The 22,262-nt window shown below is 44.9% G+C and overlaps 1 protein-coding gene across 3 annotated transcripts in view; it reads right to left on the reverse strand.

Annotated features, from left to right (window-relative positions):
- Positions 1-22,262, reverse strand: part of stxbp6 (syntaxin binding protein 6 (amisyn)) — a 67,213-nt gene that overhangs the window by 42,052 nt on the left and 2,899 nt on the right. The window contains exons 1-2 of one of the 3 annotated variants that reach the window (XM_028991037.1): positions 19,899-19,994; positions 12,360-12,559 (exon numbers count right to left, since the gene is read on the reverse strand). In XM_028991037.1, coding sequence (XP_028846870.1) covers positions 12,360-12,513 — 154 coding nt within the window. In that variant the 5' untranslated portion in view covers positions 12,514-12,559; positions 19,899-19,994. Of the gene's footprint in view, positions 1-12,359; positions 12,560-19,703; positions 19,871-19,898; positions 19,995-22,262 lie in introns of those variants that run through there. The other 2 variants (XM_028991028.1, XM_028991021.1) reach the window with 2 other exon arrangements.

Consider the following 22,262-nt stretch of genomic DNA (forward strand, 5'->3'; position numbering starts at 1 on the left):
TCTGATTTTCTTTTAAGAAAAGGATGGTGAAGTTGATTTAGTTTCCCCCCCCATTCCCTTACAATGGGAATTTTAAGCAATCCGCGCTTCCTTTTCCCATCCCTTCCCATCCCCGCTTCATTTCAACATACTGACATGAAACTGGGTACACACCTTCATCTTCAACTTAATTGGTGCAGTGGTGGCCTAGTGGGTAAAGAAGCGGACCCAGCTGTGCATCATGATGACAATCAATTCACTTTCCAAAAAATGTTCCATCCCTCCATCCTCCCATTCACTCTCATGCATTTTACATTTCACTGCTTTCCTAGGCAAAATTGGAAGTTCACAAAATTCCATTTTCTAGTTAGTAATGACGTTCCCTACGGTGGCTCTGAAGGTGAGAATGAAGTGACTGTCGTTGTCAAACACAGCACACGGTGACACAACAAAATGTGTCCAAAATCACCCTTAGTGAGCAGTGGGCAGCCATGAAAGGTTCTTTGCTCCGTGGCACTTCAGTGGCGGTTCGAGAAACAAGGTCACCGACACACGGATTTTCTGAAACGTCGTTGTGTTGTCTGAAACTGGGTTTTGACCTTCAGGACCACCGTAATAGAACTCTCAGGTTCTCAAAACAGGAGAACATGAACACGTGTTCCTCTCTGAGCAAAATGAAGACCATGGAATTTTCCTGCAATAAGCCTGGTTTTAGCACAGAGAAATTCTCGACGCAGAGTTGGGCTCTTTGATGTTCTGGGCTTATGAGAAATGGGGGCAGGGTCCGCGGTTACGCTTAAAGGAGGTTGAAATAACTCAACTGTGAATTTTGCTGCTGCTCTCCTGCCGCGTGCAAAGAAACAGTTCAAAATGAAAGGAGTTAAAAAGAAGAAATAAAGCATTTAGTGAATTATGATATTTTGATGTTGCTAAAATGAATAGGAAAACACCACGGAGACTACCGGCACGGTAACCACGACGCTTAGGGATTCTTCTTAGTCACAGAAAATGAAAATGAGAGTCTGAAGCCCCCCGGAAGACATGAGTGATGAGCGAACGTGTAGATCAACAATGCATTCCACTTCTTATTTAACGTCAGGAAAGAGAGATGGCGAGTGCAACGCTTGCACAAGCACGATGGAGTGCGGGCCGTTTCTTATCTCAAAACTCAAGGCAAGATTGGACACCAAGTCATCAAAATATAATATAAAATTATGATGGAAAAAAACTATGCTGGTCAATATTCATTTTCTCTAAATGCTGCAAAAAAAAAAAAAAAAAAAAAACTGCTAAGCAAATGACACACAATTTAATAATTTCCTCTGATTGGTTAATGCTACTGAGATTGAAAAGAAAACACAACATAAAACAAAAGACTGGACTATCGTACTTAAAAAAATAATTGCACTTGTGGTGCTGGTATCAACATGGGATAAGTCGGCCGCACAGAACAACGCCATTCACAACACTTATTCAGGTCACATTACCCAGCATGCATTCAGAGTTCAGGTTCAAGGTGTTTTACGTAACTGCATTAAAATCCCACAATGCTCTAAAACAGTGATGAATCGCTGGAAGACGGGGGAATTCATTTTGTACAAGGCCTCCCACAAATCGGGGAAATATTTGGAAAAACGTCCTTGTTACTTTAATAAATGCAGCTGACAGAAAGGCCCAGGAGCCATGAATTAACATTGAGCTTTGAGGTACGAGCTCCTCAGCCCTCATTGTCAGATATGAAACGCCGCTGTGCGGAAACTGCCTGTGAGGTGCAGTGCTGTGCATGATGCATTTAAGAGCCTGCAGAGTAAATGTGGAGATTGAAATACGAAGGATCGGCACGGGTTTTACACCCCCAACCTTTTCACATCTGAGAATATTGGTTATGATTTACACAATCATGATTTTATTCCTTCAGAATGAGTTGTGGGTTCAGATTTGGGGCACATCACACACACACACACACACACACACACACCTTTGATGGTGTATGTTCTTGTTCTTCAAGTGGTTGGCCCAGCGAGTAAGGAAACCTGCAATCGGAAGGTTGCTGGTTTGAATCCTGAACCACCGAGGTTACACTGATCAATGTACTGTCCCCACGTACCGTTAAACGCGGCGGACACATTTCATTGTGTCACTGTGTTCTGTGCTGCATTTCACAATGACAATCACTTCACTTTCATTGGTGGGAGCAGCGGCTGTGGGGACCAATATAAACAATATGATTCGTGAGTATTTGGCTGTGACCGCCATGTCCCCCACCATGGATAGAGAGTCAGGAGGGCGCAGTTCTCTACAGCCAGTAAGTGAGTGTGAGGTGGAGATGGAGACCCCCGAACCCGTGTGCTGATGTGGCCACAACGACTTATGGGGTAGCTGGCTGATAAATGTGCCATGACATGCCACTCCCTCACAGGGGTGTTCCTCCTTTTACGACAGCGGATCTTCTGATTAGTCACTTGAAATGGGTCGTCTTCGGAAACCTCACAAGCACAGAATTGCAGCCTCCCTACAGCAAAGTGAAAGAAGCGGCTTTACATGGTAAGGTTCTGAATGAATACATAAGGATCCGGTTACCAAACATAATGAAATGAAATGAGACCCGCAGACCCCGGACGGTGAACTCGTTCGTTCACAACTCCGGTAAACCAAACAGAACAATTCGGACATCAGGACTCTTCATTCCAATTACAGATTTGTGTTAGAGATTTTTGTTTTCAGGGCTTTAGCCTAGGGCATTCTGGGAAGGGGCCGGGAAGGGGGACCCCAAAGGGGAGAATGACATTTATTACTGCACTGATTTTCCCCCCAAAAGAGGCATGCATCTTTTAGAAAAGGTTGTCATGTTCATGTTCTGATGTTAGACTAAGGACAGGAAACCTCAAAGACACAGTTATGATTTTACTCTTGATTCAATAAATGCTCATGGCCATACTCTTTCCATTCTTATAAAATCATATATGGAATATGGTGGCAAATATTAGGTTAACAACCACGTAGATCTGGAACACAGCAGCTAATAGAGCCAAGTGATTCTGCAGTGCTGAACTGTTTGTTTAACACAGCTCTATTAGTGGTGAGCAGAGCAGATCCTGCTAAATTCTCATGATTTGTGATGCAAATTAAACAGATTGGTTATGCTTACACTTTTCTTATTTATTCTTTTTCTGAATCTATTTGGAACTGAACTATTGTGTGTGTGTGTGTGTGTGTGTGTGTGTGTGTGTGTATATATATATATATATATAGTTTTGCACAGCTCTACCCAGCACACATGGTTTCTTCTAATGAAGCATTTCAGATAAAAAGGCCATTTTCTAACATAAAAAAAGTCATATAATACACTAATACACTGCCTGGAGGATGTTAATGACTCATAAATGGCTTTATAGTAATGAAATCAAACAAAATTGAGGAACTCAAGATTGAAAGCTTTAAAAAACAGCATCTGGCCTTCATAGCTGCGTTCAAGGCAGCAATACAGAACCAAACGCATGTTTGAATCATTTGAAATCAGTAATTAAAGCAGGTTTTTAAAGGGGGCGCCATATTGCCATATAAGAGCAGAGCATCAGGAAATTATGTGCTCAGCTGCTTTACTTTCACCAGTTTCCATTTTTCTACCAGTCCTACAGATCTTGTCTCTCAGTCTTCCTTTGTGAGGATACGCTGCTCCGGTTGGAAAAGCCACCTTTGCAATTCATGAGTAATATGCAGTGACGGCGATCGGATTTTATTCAGCGTTAAAGATAAAACCAAAAAAGTTAACGACAGTTAAAACTAGGGGAAGCACCGATCTGACAGTCATCTAATTCATTAAATATCTGTTCACAGGATCGGCCGATATCCAAACACCAAGAAGTGTAATCGAACTTGAGAAAGCCAGATTGGTGCATTCTTACTTAAACCCATTTAATCATCACCCTTGGTGAGCAGTGGGCAGCCATGACAGGTGCCCAGGGAGCAGTGTGTGGGGACGGTGCTTTGATGAAGGGGACCTCAGTGGCACCTTGGCCTAGTGGTTAAGGAAACAGCCCCGCAATCAGAAAGGTTGCCGGTTCAAATCTCGAGCTGCCAAGCTGCCACTGAGCAAAGTACCGTCCCCACACACTGCTCCCCGGGCACCTGTCATAGCTGCCCGATGCGCAACGAGGGTGATAATTAAAAGCAGAGGACACATTTCGTTGTGACACCGTGTGCTGTGCTGCAGTGTTTCACAATGACAACCACTTCACTTCACCTTGGTGGTTCAGGATTTGAACCGGCAACCTTCCCATTACAAGTCCGCTTCCTAACCTGCTAGGTCACCACTGCCCACCACTGCTGGTGTCTTCCCCATTTTGGATTTTTATTGCTTTTCTTATATTATACATTTTTTGAGGGGATCTGAAAAAACAGGCATATACATCTTTATGAATCATTTTTAGAATCCTTACAAATTCATCCACCCAATCATCTAGTGGCTTAAATGAAATGAACACGGGCCATGTTTTCAGGATTCTTATGAACGTTGTGTTTGGGATAAAGTTTATGCTAAATGAGATCTGATGGGACTGTAGAAGCCAATCCTGCAGGACAAACGCTGACTATGCGGCTGGCCAACAATGACAAAACCCTCCGCGTGCAAGTGGCACTTTAAAAACGTGAGGACATCAGTCTCCACACCAACTCCATTCGGCACGAATCCCGCGTGCCGTAGCCGCTCGGTGGCCCTGTCTGCAGTCTGGGGGAAATGATGTATAGGTCCTCTCCCCAATGCGGGCTTCATTTCCTCCAACTCATTTCGCACCAATTCCCAGGTACCGAGCGAGCATCCGTCTGACACATCAAGACGGCAAATCCTCTACAAACTCAAACCAACACAAATTATCGCCATGAGAAAGAAACAGGAGGGAAAAAGAAATGGAGTTTTCGCTTCTCTACTACTGGGATTAGAAACACTAAAGGACCTAAAGGACTTAGAAAGCAGGTGAGCCAGGAGGAGATGGTCCTCCTAGGTCCATTATTGCTACAAAAGGGACGAACGAGACGCCACACGTAAAAAAAAACAGACAGGCTGCCAGAGATGTTCTCAGGCAGCGGACGGACGAGGGCAAGCTAAACACTGGCCAGGGAACGAGAGGCTACATCTACAATGCAGCCTGGGGAGCTAGAGTCTCTCTAAATTGGCCAATTAGAGGAACCTTCTGAGTCACAACATGAGCAGCCACACAGCAGCCAGACAGCCGCTGAAAAACAAGCGCTGGAGAGGCACAAGGGGGAAAATATGGAGGCCAACGAACCCGGCTGTGCCAATCCAACTGGAGAAGGAAATGGAAGCAACAGCATGGAACACAAGAAGCGGACCACCAGCTAGGGCTAAGTGATTAATCGATTAATCGAGCGATTGGGAGGAAATACAGGTCGATTATGATGACCGGCTTGGGGCATATTTACACATGGCATGGAACACAGGAGCAGCAACCAATCACTGTTTCTCGCTGACTACAGCCAAGAGGGCTGAACCCGACTGGCTGGGATTTGCACTAAGCAATTTGAATAGATATATTTGATCCACTGGCACTTGGACAACCATTTTCAATCAGGACACAACAAATGTGACCAAATGATCATGGTCTTAAAATTTTTTAAATTGTGGGTCAAGATGGGCTTGGATGGACAAGTGAATATATAGCCCAAAAATAATATTAAGATATTTTTATGCTATGACGTGATACATGATAAATATCTTGAAATCCTCTAAATCACTGTATAAATGCTAAACTTATTGCTTAAAATGACTCCAACAAAATGAATTTAACAGGGAAAGGAAGATGTCCTAAATTAATACAAAATGGCACAGGCTTTCACTTATCGCCGCAAATTCGTATCTCTTCAGATAAAAAAAAACGGGAGATTTTTTTTGGTTGAGCGAAGCAGAGAAGTGAACCCTGAAAGCGAAGAACATGCTGTCTATTTAACAATAACAATACGATTAGGATTTATACTCAATGTACACAATATAGTCATTTACTACATTGCACGTAGAACAGGCAGAGATAAATCAAGATCAATTTCTATATATCGCCTACCCAATATAGCTGAATTCCTTCTTCAGCAATACAGCTACATGTCCTTCCCCATCACAACATGTCTTTACGCCATAAAATTAGTATTAAATTTTGTTTTCCTGGGCAAAAAAAAAAAAAAAAAGATTACCGGTATTATCATTTAGGATATGATACGCCCACCTTTACATGGATATCTCCTTTACGTGATCCCGTGCTCTACGTTCTCATTGACTGTAGCTTATTGGAGACTAGGTGTCCTAGGTATTTGATGAGCTTCTTTGACAAGACCAAACAATTCCCGATTTGTCTCCAGTTTAGTTGGCATCCATCAGTGACCTCAAAATCAGGGTACAAATTGTATGGTGGATCCCCGCCTCCCTCCATCTGCACTCCATTAGCTCCCACCAGAGACATCCAGGCCCATCCATATTAGTCCCCATCCATATCTTCGTTACGGGTGATGGATTGTGGCATGACAGACATGATGGAGGGCTACGGCCGACGGACCTTCTCCTCCCATGCGCAGCAGACGTGGCACCAGCAGGAGAAATGAGGAGAGAATAGAACGTGGCCGAAAGTGGGGCCCGGGGCCCTCGGGGTCGGGAGCACCTGCTGTGGAGGATATGAAGAAATTTGGTTTGCCGCCCTGCTATTCCAGGAATGCGGCTCTGGCAGCACGTCACGCCGGTGCTTCGCGCTCACTTGTTCCGCACCGGCCAGGATGAGAAGCATCGAGCAGGCCAGCTTCACCAGGAACGGCCTAAGAGAAGCGGTATAAAAGCGGTCCTTCTGGGGAGGACATGTCTCCGAGAGCCGCCAGAGACTCCCATGGACGCGACGTCGCAGGGTACGGCATGTTATTATGCACGCCACAGATGCTACAAATTAGATGTCAGACTGTAGCCCCCCCCCACACACACTTACCTTTTGCAAACCTCCCCCCTCAAAAAAAAACAATTGTTAATTATTCAACACAAGACCGTATATGCTTTAAGCTCATTAGTCAAACATGTAGATAATTTCAAATTACAATAAATCCAATGTCAACAAGGGTCAGCACAAGCCATGAGGGTCTGAATTTTAACAGCCGCTCAGATCTGGAACAAGGACCACACTTATAGGGGCAGTGGTGGCCTAGCGGTTAAGGAAGCGGCCACGTAATCAGAAGGTTGCTGGTTCGAATCCCGATCTGCCAAGGTACCACTGAGGTGCCAATGAGCAAAGCACCGTCCCCACACACTGCTCCCTGGGCGCCTGTCATGGCTGCCCACTGCTCACTCAGGGTGATGGGTTAAATGCAGAGGACAAATTTCACTGTGTGCACCAGTGTTGGGGCTAGTTACTCCAAAAAGTAATATATTACATATTACTCTCAAAAATAGCAATGCCTTACTTTACTTTATTACTCCCTGGAGAAAGTAACTAGTTATATTACTAGTTACATTTTTTTTCTTAATTACTCTATAATTGCCTGAGATACATCAGATGGAGGGAGATCATACAAAGGAGGAGTGTTCTTTAGGGTCTTTATTACACCAACAACAGACTGGCACTGTCTAGCACAAATAATTACAAACAACTGTACTTGTGCAATCGGTCCCTGCTATCGGTATTTTGCAGATTATCTTTCGAAAAGACAGCGATTCGACGGTAGAAAGAGGTAACATTTCTTCTAGTTCGTACGAGGCAACAAGCTTAATAATCTCCTCCCGTCGAAACTAGCTTTCTGTTGCTGGGAACCTTCCTCTGAAAAAGAGCTTTCCATTTTTCCCACCTGTCTTTGCGGGTGCCGCGCTGCTGCCGGGTGTCGACCAATCGGTGATGGTAAATGATCCCTCGTGCCAAACCCAGACCAATCACTGTTCCGTTCACGCCCCCCTCCCCTTCCCTTCTGTTCTCTGTGTTGTGTGCCTTGTGTGATGAAGGTGCTACTGGTAAATGTAACGCAAGTAACTAGCTCAGGAAAACTGTAATAATATTACAATTTTCAGACGAGTAATGCCTTACACTACTAGTTACTGAAAAAAGTAACGCGTTACACCCAACACTGGTGTGCACTGTGTGCTGTGCTGCTGTGTATCACATGTGACAATCACTTCACTTTCACGACGGTTAAGGCGCTTGACTCCTCAAGACCTCTGTTACAAGAACAAGGAGGACACCCGCCGCCAGTAGACGCATCTGCAGAAAGGTCCATGCATAATGCATCTGCTGGGAACTTGCAAGGTGATGAGTCTTGTCTGGCTGATTGATCTGCCCAAAGTTACAAGGCCAAAGGCGGCACTCGGTCTCGCTTAAATCCAACAGCAGACTTCTCAAGGAGGGACTCCAGCCATTGTCAAGACCAGACCAGGGACAGTTGAGACCATTCACCAGGCCCTGCACTAGATCAATAAATCAACCAGAACATTATATAAATCAATATATATTTAAAAGTAATGTACTTTTGAATTAATCAATTGGTATAATTGCTTCTGAAGACCACACAGGGCCACCAAATTGGAAACTTGCATAGAGTATAGTCACTTGACCACTCGTTTGTACGCTTATAGTCTGGTGGCTAATCTGCAACTGCTAGCGTAAGAGGAGGCCCGAGACTGGAAGTCAACGTGCACTTTGGTTTGGTCTGTGTTTTCCTCCTTGTCCCCATCCACCACGTTCGCATTGTAAACATTCCTTCCCCCCTAGATGGGAACGTGACAGCTGCCATCTAGTGGTACCTCCTTAAATTACAGCAGTCAATCTTTTTTTCTGACTCTGACCCATTTTTTATGCCTAATTCTTTAATACAAGATAACTTGGGTGCACATAAAATGGGAAATCATTATTAGGATGATGATCAGATTTTTTGACTTATGAGAAAACATGTTGATTTCAACCAACTACATGTAACCCAGACACGATGTGGTAAATGCAGATGGAATCACAGAATCCAACAAAAAAAATGGAACCCGCTGTTAAACGTGGAATTAGGTATGCATTTCTGGCCGCTACAGCCCACTCTACGTGTTTCCTGTTGAGACGGGACTTTCGCACACACCAACGCAATGCAAATTAGAGGTCAGCAATGGCGAAGAGGCGGTCCGTGTGGAATCCAGACCACTTGCCCAGACTAAGCAAACAAATCAGCTGATTCAAAACGCGATTTTATTAACAGGGTTAACAGTGGGCACAACTTTTTATTGTCTCCCCAATGTTTATTCATTTGATACATTTTTTATGTTGATTCTTTACAAATGGAAGAATGTGTAGCATTGTGAGATAATTCTAATCATGCACATATTATTTACATTTAAATGGTTTACAAAAGTAAACAGTAAATTTTTTCCTCATCCGCTACATAATCATACAGTTTTTAGGTGAATAAATATGTTTATAATGGGAATTAATGAAATTAATAAGAATTAAATTAGGGAGAAATAACAGAATTTATGAAGAAATGAAACTAATTTTGTAGGGCGCTACACGTGTGACTGTGCGTTTCTTGGTGACGGTCCCAAGTCCGGTTAGAAGGAGAGGGTTGAATCGGGAAGGGCATCCAGCGGAAAACCTTTGACAAATCACTTATGTGGACGAGCAGGTCAGTTGATCGGCAGTGGCGATCCCCGACGGGAGCAGTCAGAGGGAGAAGATGACAAACTACATATGCCAGCAAGAACATCTTTAGAATGGAAGAGCTCATCACCATTACTATTATTCAGATCAGCATATTATCATCTGCCAGGACCTCAAACTACCCGACGGATCAAATCAACCATCCAGGCAACATTTGCCCTCACACACCCCCACCCACCCTCCAGGCACTCCAGGTGAGCTCATGTCAGTCTGAGTGAGGCCTATAATCGGAAGGGGCTACTTAGCAGGGACGCTTGAGTGTTTTAGCATGGATGAAGACATTTCCAGAGACTGGTGGTCCCCAAATCCCAGACTCAACTGTGCCATGCAGCCTGATACTCATTTCCTCTGCTGATCTCTCCTAAGCTGGGGCGTCAAGAATGTGTGTGTGTTTTGGAACTGTACTCCAAATAGAGGAGGGGTTTTGGCCAGACAAACATGATCTACGCTCACAAAAAGGTCAGACCCAAAAGCAGGGGATTTGAACAGTGTAGACACAAACGGTTAAAATAAATTACTGCCCAGCTACAAAGAAAAATAAAATGAATACAAATGTATGTATTATTAGTCCTCTAGAAGCAAAAAAAATTTTTATTTGCTCATTTTTTTTTTTTAAATAATGCTCAGCCTGCCCGATTACCAGATTTATGCGAGGGTTATGATGTGCAGCATAGACGCAATTAAAATCACTTGCATGAATCCCACAAAGGAAGATTTCATTTGCGAGAAACTTCAACTGTTAGGAGTGTCTAGACACCACAGCTCAATCTCAAATAATTGTTCTCAGTTGAAACTACTGTATATTTCACGTTTGCATTAAACACAATGACAAATGGAGTGTAAGGATGATATTGGAAAAAATAAAACAGGGCATCCAGGCCTCGACCTCCAATCGATTCCCCTGATCACTAATCACTTCATTATCACCGCCTCGCACTGCGCCCGGCCACCACCGTAAATAAACGCTGCTGCGTCGCCAGCAAAACCGGTGATGAAACAAACGGAACTGCACTCGCAGCAACTGTCCTCAGATGGATGCGTTGATATTTAAACACGGTTCATCATCCGAACAAATAAATACGTCTGGAGGACCCAGTGGCAAAAAGAATAAGCAGCCAATGCTAAATCCATTGCTCATATCATATACGTGGACATTAATAGTCCTGAAAAATACCCTACAATGACACATTTATACCCCATTAGCAACACTTTCCCAGTCTGGCGTCTGCAGTTGTCGTCGTGCACATTAACTCCTGACTCTCCGGCTGCATACTGGGACCAGCAAGGCCACTAATCTAATGAAGGAAGCCAGTCAGTACACAGCAGCATGGAGTTTCAACATTACATAAGAGCACCCGCCCGTCCAGAGGTCTACCTTTGTTCTGAACCGTCAAGCCATTTTTAGGTTCTGCCCACACACCAGAAGATGGCTGTAATAGGTCCTCCAATCGTGACTGAGTAAATTGGCGCTTATAAGACGGTCAAAACACAGAAAATAATAAAGGCTGTGCTGGAGAGGAATTACTGGGTTCAATTATTTAAAATCCAGAAGACCCAGGTTCAAATCCCACTTACTACCATTATGTCCCTGAGCAAGATTCATAACCGTAAGTAGCTCCAGGGGGGGGACTGTCCCTATAACTACTGATTGTAAGTCGTTCTGGATAAGGGCGTCTGGTAAATGCCGTAAATGTACAAATGTAAAAAAAAAAAAAAAAAAGATCAGTCAGAACCATATATAGTGGCAAACAAAGGACCAAGCATCCAGACTGCATTACACACAAGTCCTCGCCCGTGATGGATTATATAAAATGTAAACCAACAATAGTTAAAAATGGCCTAACAATGGCAGGCCTTGCTGCCTTGTACAGTCAGGTGGGGGGGATGCCCACCCCGGGCTGTCAGTGTGATTAAAGACTTGCATTAGCGACCGAAAGCTGCTTTAAAACCATGCCTCCAAATTCACACCACTGCATCGCACGACGTTACTGGTGACAGATGGCAGCATCCGACAAGAAGCTCAATTTTCTCCGCGGCTCAAGGACAGGGTTGTTTTTGCATGATGCAAGGAAGGCATACATTGTTACGATAAAAAAGGGTGTGGAGCGCTGAATCTTAGTTAAGTTGAATTGGTCCAAAAAATATGTTACACCTTCCAACCGAATTCAAAGAGAACCCTAGACAATATTACAGCGGCATAAACATTACATCCACAGTGTCCTGTTATAATACCTTATAACTGACATCAACACATACACATTATTGCAGTAATAACACTAAAATACTTAAACAATATATTTTTTGCATTGCACTTGTTAAACTTTTTTTTCCAGTTTCATAGATATTATGACTTAACCAAAAAAAAAAAAAAAGTCTTTTGTCTTTGTGATACACCGATAAGCACAATCGGTGTGAAGGCGACTTCTCAGCACAGCGCCACCCATTCAATCCTCAGGGGAGCAAATCACAACAAAATAATATTATTTTCACCATAAATTAATATTAGATTAAATGGAAGACAAAAGACAAACATAATCGATTGGAATATGACAAATATCATGATTTGTCATGATGTGCCCAGTGGTCATTTTGCATTAAAAGTTATTATAAAAGTTAATGTTTTAAATGTTTTTTTTAACAGCCGAGGTGTTCTGAGCACAGCCACTAATAGAAATCGTGTAGAAAACTGACACCCCACAGGGTTGGCATTACCTGAGAGGCAGATGTAGGTCATGTAGTCCCCCTGTCCACCTGTAGCCAGAAATGGGATCTTCTTCTTGGTCCTCCTCTTCACCTGCACAGCTGCTAGCATCTTCTCATCGTGCGGTATGAAGAGGTCCTTGTTGATTGCTGATTTGGCACTCATCTTGTGGCACGTCACGTGGGAAGAAGGACTGCTTGGCTGGTCTCTTCTACGGCATACGGAAGGATGGAAGATAAAGATTTATATACGAAAAGTGAATACTTGAAGACAAGGGGCAAGACCCCAAAGATTCAGACCTCCTGTGGTACATTCAAGACTGAAACCGATGATGTGACTACCATGTACTTAAGTAGCAATGGGGCTAAAACATTAACATTTTGAAGAATTTAAAATAAAATAAAAAAAAAAAAACTTGCAAAAGTATAAGTATTCAGTGTAAAATACGGAAGCACCCCTAGATAGAGTGAACTATGGACAAGCTGGCAGGTTGTTAATGAGGTCCATTACGTAGTACACAAAACCTATAGATTTTCCCCTGAGGTCTCCGAAATCTATGAATCCACACACCAATGATCTGGAAAGAACACAAACATTATTGCCAGTCGATAACTGATATTACGGCTATCCAATTTCAACGATATTTTATCAGGCAAACATCGAATTCAGGAGTGCAGGGCCCATTACATCAAACTGAGGCTGCAGAGTGGAATTGTAAAATAAAGTGAAGTGATTGTCACATGTGATACACAGCAGCACAGCACACAGTGCACACAGTGAAATTTGTCCTCTGCATTTAACCCATCACCCTGAGTGAGCAGTGGGCAGCCCTGACAGGCACCATGGGAGCAGTGTGTGGGGACGGTGCTTTGCTCAGTGGCACCTCAGTGGCACCTTGGCGGATCGGGATTCGAACCGGCAACCTTATGATTACGGGGCCGCTTCCTTAACCGCTAGGCCACCACTGCCCCACCTCTGTGGTGTGCTGTTCCTGCAATTTATGACACAATTCTGCATCCTTTCACATGGAATTACTCTGGGCAATAAAAATACTACACTACATTCAGTAAAGATATTTTTTTTTTAAAACAGTTTAACTTTTAAGTCTTAAATGACACCAGTAACAGATTTTCCCCCAGTCACGTGTTTAATAAGAAATGTGATTAGTCTTTTAGTCCACATCACTGCTGTTTTGGTGGTAATGTTAGGCCCTATTCAGTGTATATATACGTGAGTTATAGATAATTATATCAGCCAGCACCTACAGAACACTTTAGGTTGAGCGATGCTCAAGATTAATTACATCATAAAAATGAGCCGTCAATGAACAAAACAACAGCCTCATTAATTTGACATTCTGAAATTATTTCAACACGCCTGAGCTCATTTTCTGCTCAATGAACCTTCATGTAAACTCAAGGCAGAGTGCAGTAGCTCAGCATTAATGAACAGCCTGCTGGATTACTTGTGGAAATTTACGCTAAGCCAGTTACACTAGGGCAAAAAAGCCCTAGGGCGGTATCGGAGCAAAGGAAATGGTTTATGATGCGCTTGTCAAACAGGCTCGGCCTGGACCAGCCTAGCTTAATTAGGAAGAGACTGATGGGCACAAATGAAATAGCCAATAGAAAACAATATGCTCTTGGGAAGCTGGAATGGCGTTTCTCTGGCAAGCATCCAAATTAGATGACAATTATTATCCCCAAGTTCCCCAAGTCACGTAGTGATGGATTCATAATAAAGAGTAACATACATTTTTTGCAATCTAATTGTGTGCACTAGGACTGTGGCTCTACAAAAAATTAATTGCGATTGATCGCAAATAATTATCTGCAAAAAAAAAAATAAAAAATTATTGACTTATTAAAGCTTGCTATAAAAGACAAGTGTGAGGCTGTAATGTTATGCTCACGCTGAACGGGGTGACACCGCCAAACTGAAATTTGGGTCCATCAATATAACTTTGACTGTGGTGCATGCAGCATAAAGATTTTATTTTTTATTTATTTATTTATTTTTTAAATAAAGCACAAAACAAGCGCCAGCCAATCTAAAATTTTTATACAAATTTTCGCCGAACTCGTTGGCCAATCAGGGTTTATTGCAGATTAAGCAGCTATGTTGTCACAATTGGTTGTCGTGTTAATGCAACATGTACATGTGAACGTACTGTACTACGTTAACAATAGGGCTGGGTGAAAGTTTTATATTACAAGAAACTTACAGACTGAACCTTATCTTACAGAGTGGCTTCCATTGATCTATGTCACCTTGGCCACAACCAACAGAGTGACCAGACATCCTCTTTTTCCTGGACGTGTCCATGTTTTTGCGCTACGTCATGGTAATCCTACATGCCTATTCACTTCCGCTCGTGCAAAAGGATTGGTTTCCCGCCATTTCACTCTTTGCGCAGTCAACTACACGTCACGTGGTGCCACATGTGTTACTTCTGTATTCCTGATAGAGCATAATTTTAGAAGAATAATAAAAACAGCAAAACCCAGCATCCGCCTTTGAGAGATGCAAGACACTTGAACTTAGGCAATGCAACGCCCGTGTTGCTGAATAGGTCACTACCGAGATGACGTCTGGGGGAAGCCACGAGGCCGATAATAGGGTGGTTTAACAGCCGGGGGGCAGTCTAATGAGCTCCTCACAGTGGAACCTTGGAAAGTCGACCAAAAAGGAGGGTAAAAATGACAAAGCGCTTCCTTGTTATAACCACCCCTGGACAGTGAGGTACAGCAGAGCCGTGGGCTGGTGTGATGAGCTCAGAGTCGTCTGAAACCGGCAAAAAAAAAAATAATCACAGTTGCCATTTACAGGTCCGCTAGAAGTCCGAGAGGCCATGCGCCGACAGGAGCGGTTCTTTCCAACGCCGCCGCCGAAAGGTCATACATCTTGCTCTCGCGCCGGGAGGAGCTCTCCCGGCAGCCTCCGGCTCTCTGGCCGCGCTAATCCGGAGACTCCAGCCGGGATGGAAGGCTCCCCCGTCTCTTTCCAAGCTGCTGACAGGCAAGGGGGAAGCAAAGCGCCCTTAGGCGGATGAGTGGAGCATGATGAAGCCTCTGGTGCGCTGGACGAGGCTTCAAGAAACTCGTGGCCTCACACATTGCATGCTAATGTGACATGAAACTCACCCTTGCAACCCCTTTACAGCCCCAAAAACTGGTGGACATTAAGTAAGTAAATTTACTGAAGTATTTCTATTTAAAAGTTAAACATCCTACTTTTTACTCCACTACATTATGCGTGTAACTTATGAGTGTATTAAATATAAAACATTTTAGCCACTGCAGGACCATAGACAGGCTAGGGGAACTCATATCATAATGTTAAGTAATCTCAGAAAGTGAAATTTTCACTTTCACCGTTTACAAGTCCTATTACTTCATAGCCACATAAAGGAAATGGTTTGCATTCAGTGTATTGAACTCAGAATATTTAGCAATTAATTAAACAATAGGCCATTTGGAGTGCTTTACTTCGATTATAATGGTTCTTTAATTATATTTTAAAGCAGATGTTAAAGGGTCTACTTTAAGCGGAGTGAAATTTTTACCTCTCTCTTATCGTATCTCGACTTCACTTACAGTAAATGGTTTGTGTATTTCATCCACCACTGTAAAAAAAAAACCCTCAGGCAGAAACGCTTCATTCACCTCTGGGACTGAAGAGACCTGAAGGGGACCGTGGGGAACAGCAGCCCCCTTCCCCACCATCTGAGTGTGGAATGTGTTCATTCAGCTGTCTCCAGGGGCCCGGAGGGGGGACTCGGTGTTACGGAGCGCCGCGTCACACAGCCACAACCAGCAGCCTGACAAAGACGAGCTGGCGGGAGCTGCCACGAAGGGGGATTTGTACCGGGATCAGAGGGATACGAGGATGAGCTTGTTCATCGAGTCTTTAGAAAGCATCATATAAAGACAGGAAAATATGAGAACAGCAAACCAGAAAGGACTCAAATTGACATCTACTGAAAGAATGGATGAAAACGTTCCTTCTAAGACCAAGACGTGCAGTGAAGTTCTGACGAAGATAAGTGTCACGAGGACAGAGCTTTTCTCGCCCAGGCAGCCCAAGATGGCATAGTAGTATAGACAAGCCGAGGAAAACCCAATTCCTGCTGCTTATCTTCCTTTCAAATTCCTTGGAGAGAGAGCGGCTCCATGGGAATTAAAGTGACTCCCCTGGCTTCTCGCTTCTTGCAGCCCAGCGGCATCAATGCGGCTCACGTGAATACACCGCATCAACACCTGAGGGTGGGCGTGTCCAATAATCGTTTCTCGCTCAAAGCAACATAGCCGCTTAACCCAGAATAGTCTGATTGACCAACTTGTTTGTGTTTAGGAAAATTGTAAAAACTGATTTGATTGGCTGGTTCAGGGGTGGAAAAAGGTTCCTGCCGAAAACACCACCAGCCGCACAAAGCAAATCATTTTATCAGGGCATGACGTCACCAAATTCAACACGAAGTGTCTCCATGGACACCTTTAGCGTGTGAGTTTAAAATATTACAGCATGCTTAATTCTTAGCAAAATGTGTATTAATTAGTTAACATTTTAAACTCAATTGATGGGCCATGGCAGAGGCTGAAATGGGCATGTTTGCCGTATGGTAAAACTGTGATGATGGTGATGAAATGAAATGGCTCGGTAATCATCGACTACTATAATGATCAGAATACAACTAAACAAAACCTAATCCTAACTTCAGTTTTGCATGAAAGAACCCAACCAGTGACCAAGCCACGTTTCTTTATAGAGAACGCTCGCAAAGTTGAACGTAGACGCCCTTCTCAGCGTATTTGTGTGCAGACCCCAGTTGATGCTAATTCGATCCAGAGCTACTGAAACATCTAAAGAACCGTTTATTTTCTAACGGTCCACGGGTCGGGAACGTGTCATGCTCGCTAAAATTAAAAAATTTAAAACAATGTTCCTCCCCCTAAAGGGATCGCTGGCCTGAAAAAAGTTAGAGAAGCTCTGCTCTATGGCAAGAGATAAAGATCTAGTGAAATAGCCTGGCAAATGAACCTAACTCATTAGCATAAGAAAAACTAAATAAACTCGGACAAGATCAGCGTTCTTAAATTCATGTTTTCATAGTGCTGTCAGGTCACATCTCCACAAGCAAATGTGTCTAACTGGGCCTGCTGTTGCTACAATATTTAATAATGCCTCCAGAATAAAAAAAAAAAAAAAGGACATTTACGACTTAAATACTCAAATTTCATCATGCATTTTATCATTCAATCTTTTTTTTTAGCACAAGCATTTCTCAACAAGCATTTTTTTTTTTTACTGAAAAAAAGCCCACTCTGGCAACACTGGTGCCGCCACACAGTCGTCTGGAAAACGTGGGTAAGTCCGAGGTCATTATAAAGTACGCGTACCACTGACCGCTCATCTAAAACCAGAATCGTACACACGCCACGAGGCGGTCGCAGCGCAGCGGCGGGAATAGACGCATTACAGCTCAGCTACGGCCTCTGCACATCTTCAGGGTGATGGATGGTGATTGCAGTTGGACCTCTGATCCAGACAAATTCCTTTAGCGGCAGCGATCGTCCCTCTCCTTCAACTCGGGCCAAATTGGACAAACTTTCATCCGACTTCGCCCGCAAAACTAATCTTGCCATCTTTCACCCCATTTCTCCCATTTACAAGCTATGGTTTCCATGCATCTTCCGTAATCACTACAAACCATTATCCTCGCGCGGAGATGGTTGAACGTAGAATTTTTCACGGTAGCAACCTCTGTATGGACCCGGACGTTGTTTTTTAGTGAAGTGATTGTCACATGTGATACACAGCAGCACAGCACACGGTGCACACAGTGAAATTTGTCCTCTGCATTTAACCCATCACCCTGAGTGAGCAGTGGGCAGCCATGACAGGCGCCCGGGGAGCAGATGTGTGGGGACGGTGCTTTGCTCAGTGGCACCTTGGCGGATCGGGATTCGAACCGGCAACCTTCTGATTACGGGGGCCGCTCCTTTAACCGCTAGGCCACCACTGCCCCATTGTGCCGCCTTGAAAGCAGATGCCGCACGGTACCTGTTATAAATAATGCAGCATCCACGCTGTTCAAACTTCTGGCTCGTCAAAGAGTCACTGACAATTAATAACTCATCAATTTTTAACCGGTGGGCAGCACAGACAGGCCCCTTCCGGGCACGGTTTCCAAAAGCTCCTAACAAACTTACTATTCAAGGAAAACCATCTGGCTACCGACGGCGAGAAATCGGTGGGACGTGGCGAGTGGTCTTCACCCTGGTGTGAACGTCCATGTTTAGCACCTAAGTGAAGCAGGTCCAGCAGGTCCAGCACATCCTCTGCTGTACAGTACGGAAGCGTTCGGACTTCCCGAGGTAAAACGTGACCCCGGCACCAGGTGGGAATTTATGCCAAAGCGTCCGTGGAGCCACAATAGCGTGCAACCGTCTATATTTTCACAGGGCTTCATCGGGGTCGTGGCCGTGACGCGCTCCCATCTCCGGTGACGGAAGCACGCCCTCGATTAGGACGGAATAAAGGATGCATTGTGACTTTCATACTGCCATTGTGGAAAAAGTGACAGAAAAGTAAACAGCAGCTGCCACACCCGCGGGTGCCCAACTCCACTGTCTGTCGAAAGGCCACTTGGCAGCAAAAATAATGACCACGACGTCCCTTCCAGGCCTACCCAGTGCTGGGGGACCAGCTCCAGCCTGGACACATTTACAGCATTTATTAGACACCCATAACCAGAGCAACTTACAATCAGTAGTTACAGGGACAGACCCCCTTGTAGACACTCAGGGTTAAATGTCTTGCTCAGGGACACAACGGTAGTAAGTGGGATTTGAACCTGGGTCTCCTGGTTCATAGGCGAGTGTGTTACCCACAAGGCTACTCCACTGGAGGTCCAGGTCCAGCTCCAGCCTGGACACTGGTGAAAGAGCTCCAGCCCGGACACCGGAGGTCCAGCTCCAGCCCGGACACCGGAGGTCCAGCTCCAGCTTGGACACCGGAGGTCCAGCCTGGTGCGTTATTATATTTAATCACATTTCAAACCCGAAAAGACACATAATCAGATGACCGCATGCCTGACCGGTCAGCTTCAGGAGGAGGAGAAAACCATTAGAAATCAGAATAAAATGATTTCTGAGAGCTGCTTCTCCTCTGAACTACGCACGTCGTGTTGATTCCACGACACGGCGCCACACAATTCTGTCTGAGGGGACAAACGCGAGACCCGCGGAGCCCTCGTCCGGCGCGGAAAGTTGCGCGTTTGTCATTAGAAGAGTAAATAGAGAGAGAGAGAGAGAGAGAGAGAGAGAGAGAGAGAGAGAGAGAGAGACGCCGACCTGCCACTTCGCCCCACGCGTGTCTCCGCGGTTAATGTCCCGGGCGCCGGCTGATCCTGTTATCTGCGGGGACGCCGGGCGGACATGTGTGGTGGCCGTCGAGGTCGCCGTCGCGGCACCAGCAGCTCCGCCGCGACTCGCTCGCTCGCTCGCTCGCTCTCCGCGGTCACGTGACGCCCCGGGAGGTCTACCTACCGGTCCGGACAGGCCACGCCCCTTCGTTAAAACCGCGTTCTATCGGGCTGGTTTAGGTTCAGTCTGATTTGACGTCGTTTGTCAATTCAGACATTTTGGGGGGCGGGGCTACCACAAGATAACCAGCGAATGTGAAGTGAAAGTGAAGTGATTGTCATTGTGAAACACAGCAGCACAGCACACGGTGACACAACGGAATGTGTCCTCCGCATTTAACCATCACCCTTGGTGAGCAGCGGGCAGCCATGACAGGCGCCCGGGGAGCAGTGTGTGGGGACGGTGCTTTGCTCAGTGGCATGTCAGGGTGGTAGTAGCCTAGTGGGTAACACACTCGCCTGTGAACCAGAAGACCCAGGTTCAAATCCCGCTTACTACCATTGTGTCCGTGAGCAAGACACTTAACCCTGAGTGTCTCCAGGGGGGGACTGTCCCTGTAACTACTGACTGTAAGTCGTAGGGGCGTCTGATAAGGGTAAGGGCGTCTGTAAGGGCGTCTGTAAATGTAAATGTCAGTGGCACCTTGGCGGTTTGGGGATTCGAACCGGCAACCTTCTGACCTTCTGACCCTTACGGGGCCGCTTCCCTAACCGCTAGGCCACCACTGCCCCATCACGATGCCGTCACGATATCAGCAGTCTGTGAAACTCTGAATTTGAAGGCCTGTTATTAAATGTTCATATCAAAGTTGTCCTCTCGGTAGACTAAACCTGGACTTGTGGAAACATCAGACCACGCTCAGGCCCATGTGTTGTGAGTGATCCAGCATCTGATGTGAGCTGAGGCAGGCTCCCACAACTATGGAAAAGGTAAACACAGCAATGACCTCAGCACAGAAAGCAGCTCCAGTGCCGGCCGCAAACATTTACAGCATTTATGGGACGCCCTTGTCCAGAGCGACTTACAGTCAGTAGTTACAGGGACAGTCCCCCTTGGAGACACTTGCTCAGGGACACGATGGTAGTAAGCGGGATTTGAACCTGGGTCTTCTGGTTCATAGGCGAGTGTGTTACCTGCTAGGCTACTACCAAACCGGACATCTTTAACCATCTGTAACTCGCTGAATCGTCATTAACGCCCTGCGCGTCCCGAATGGTCCTCGAAGCCTCTCGGTGTCTTGCGGAGGCCGAAGGTAACTCAAACACAGCCGTAATTCATCACTGTTCTCAGGTCAGGAGACTGTTGAATGTAAAGGTTATAGGGGGATTTATATCTGCTGCCTGGGTGTTTTACTCTTGAGGCCGAATGAAAGAATTCGCAGAATTAGATTGTCTGCTGTGAAATGTGGGACACTGGACACCTTTTAAAGCACACCAGCGTGTTGGCTGTGATAAACATGGACGCTGATCACTCATTTCATTGTGAAAACAGTCCCTCTGTCTATCGTGTCTGAATTCAAACCGCTTCACACGTTTACTGTGCTTTTATCTAAAATAAATAATGGTATTCTGCCACATCCTAAGAAATATGGACATGACAGGGAGACAGTGGGGCAGTGGTTGGCTAGCGGGTAAACAGAGCCGTAATCAGAAGGTGACCGGTTCGAATCCCGATCCGTCAAGGTGCCACTGAGCAAAGCACCGTCCCCACACGCTGCTCCCCGGGGCGCCTGTCATGGCTGCCCGCTGCTCACCAAGGGTGATGGTTAAATACAGAGGACACATTTCACTGCGTGCCGTGTGTGCTGTGCTGCAGCGTTTCACAATGACAATCACTTCACTTTCACTTTCAGATGGCAGCGGAGCCATGGCTTCCACGTTGATTAACGGTCGGGTTTTCTACAAATAGACCTCATGCTGTCCTCTGGTTTCATGGTTCCATGTTGATGGGTAGCTGCTGGACAGTGAGAACCTTGCTCTCTGTCTTGGCTTCACTCTCTCCGTTTACTTCATTAAACATCACAAATATTATTGGCTCTCATTGGTTTATTAGTTTGTGTATAATATATATATATATATATATATACACACACACACACACACACACAGGCCAAAAGTTTCAACGTGTTTTCTTTATTTTCAGGACCATTTACGTTGGTAGATTCTCACTGAAGGCATCAAAATGAATGAACACATGTGGAGTTATGTACTTAACAAAAAGTGGAGACCTGGCCTCCACAGTCACCGGACCTGAACCCAATCCAGATGGTTTGGGGTGAGCTGGACCAACAAGTGCTAAACACCTCTGGGAACTCCTTCAAGACTGTTGGAAAACCACCTCTTGAAGCTCATCGAGAGAATGCCAAGAGTGTGCAAAGCAGTAATCAGAGCAAATAAACTAGAATATAAAACATGTTTTAAGTTATCGCACCTTTTTTTGTTAAGTACATAACTCCACATGTGTTCATTCATAGTTTTGATGCCTTCA

This window comes from Denticeps clupeoides, chromosome 1, assembly GCF_900700375.1.
Source record: "Denticeps clupeoides chromosome 1, fDenClu1.1, whole genome shotgun sequence".
In the NCBI taxonomy this organism is placed as follows: domain Eukaryota; kingdom Metazoa; phylum Chordata; class Actinopteri; order Clupeiformes; family Denticipitidae; genus Denticeps; species Denticeps clupeoides.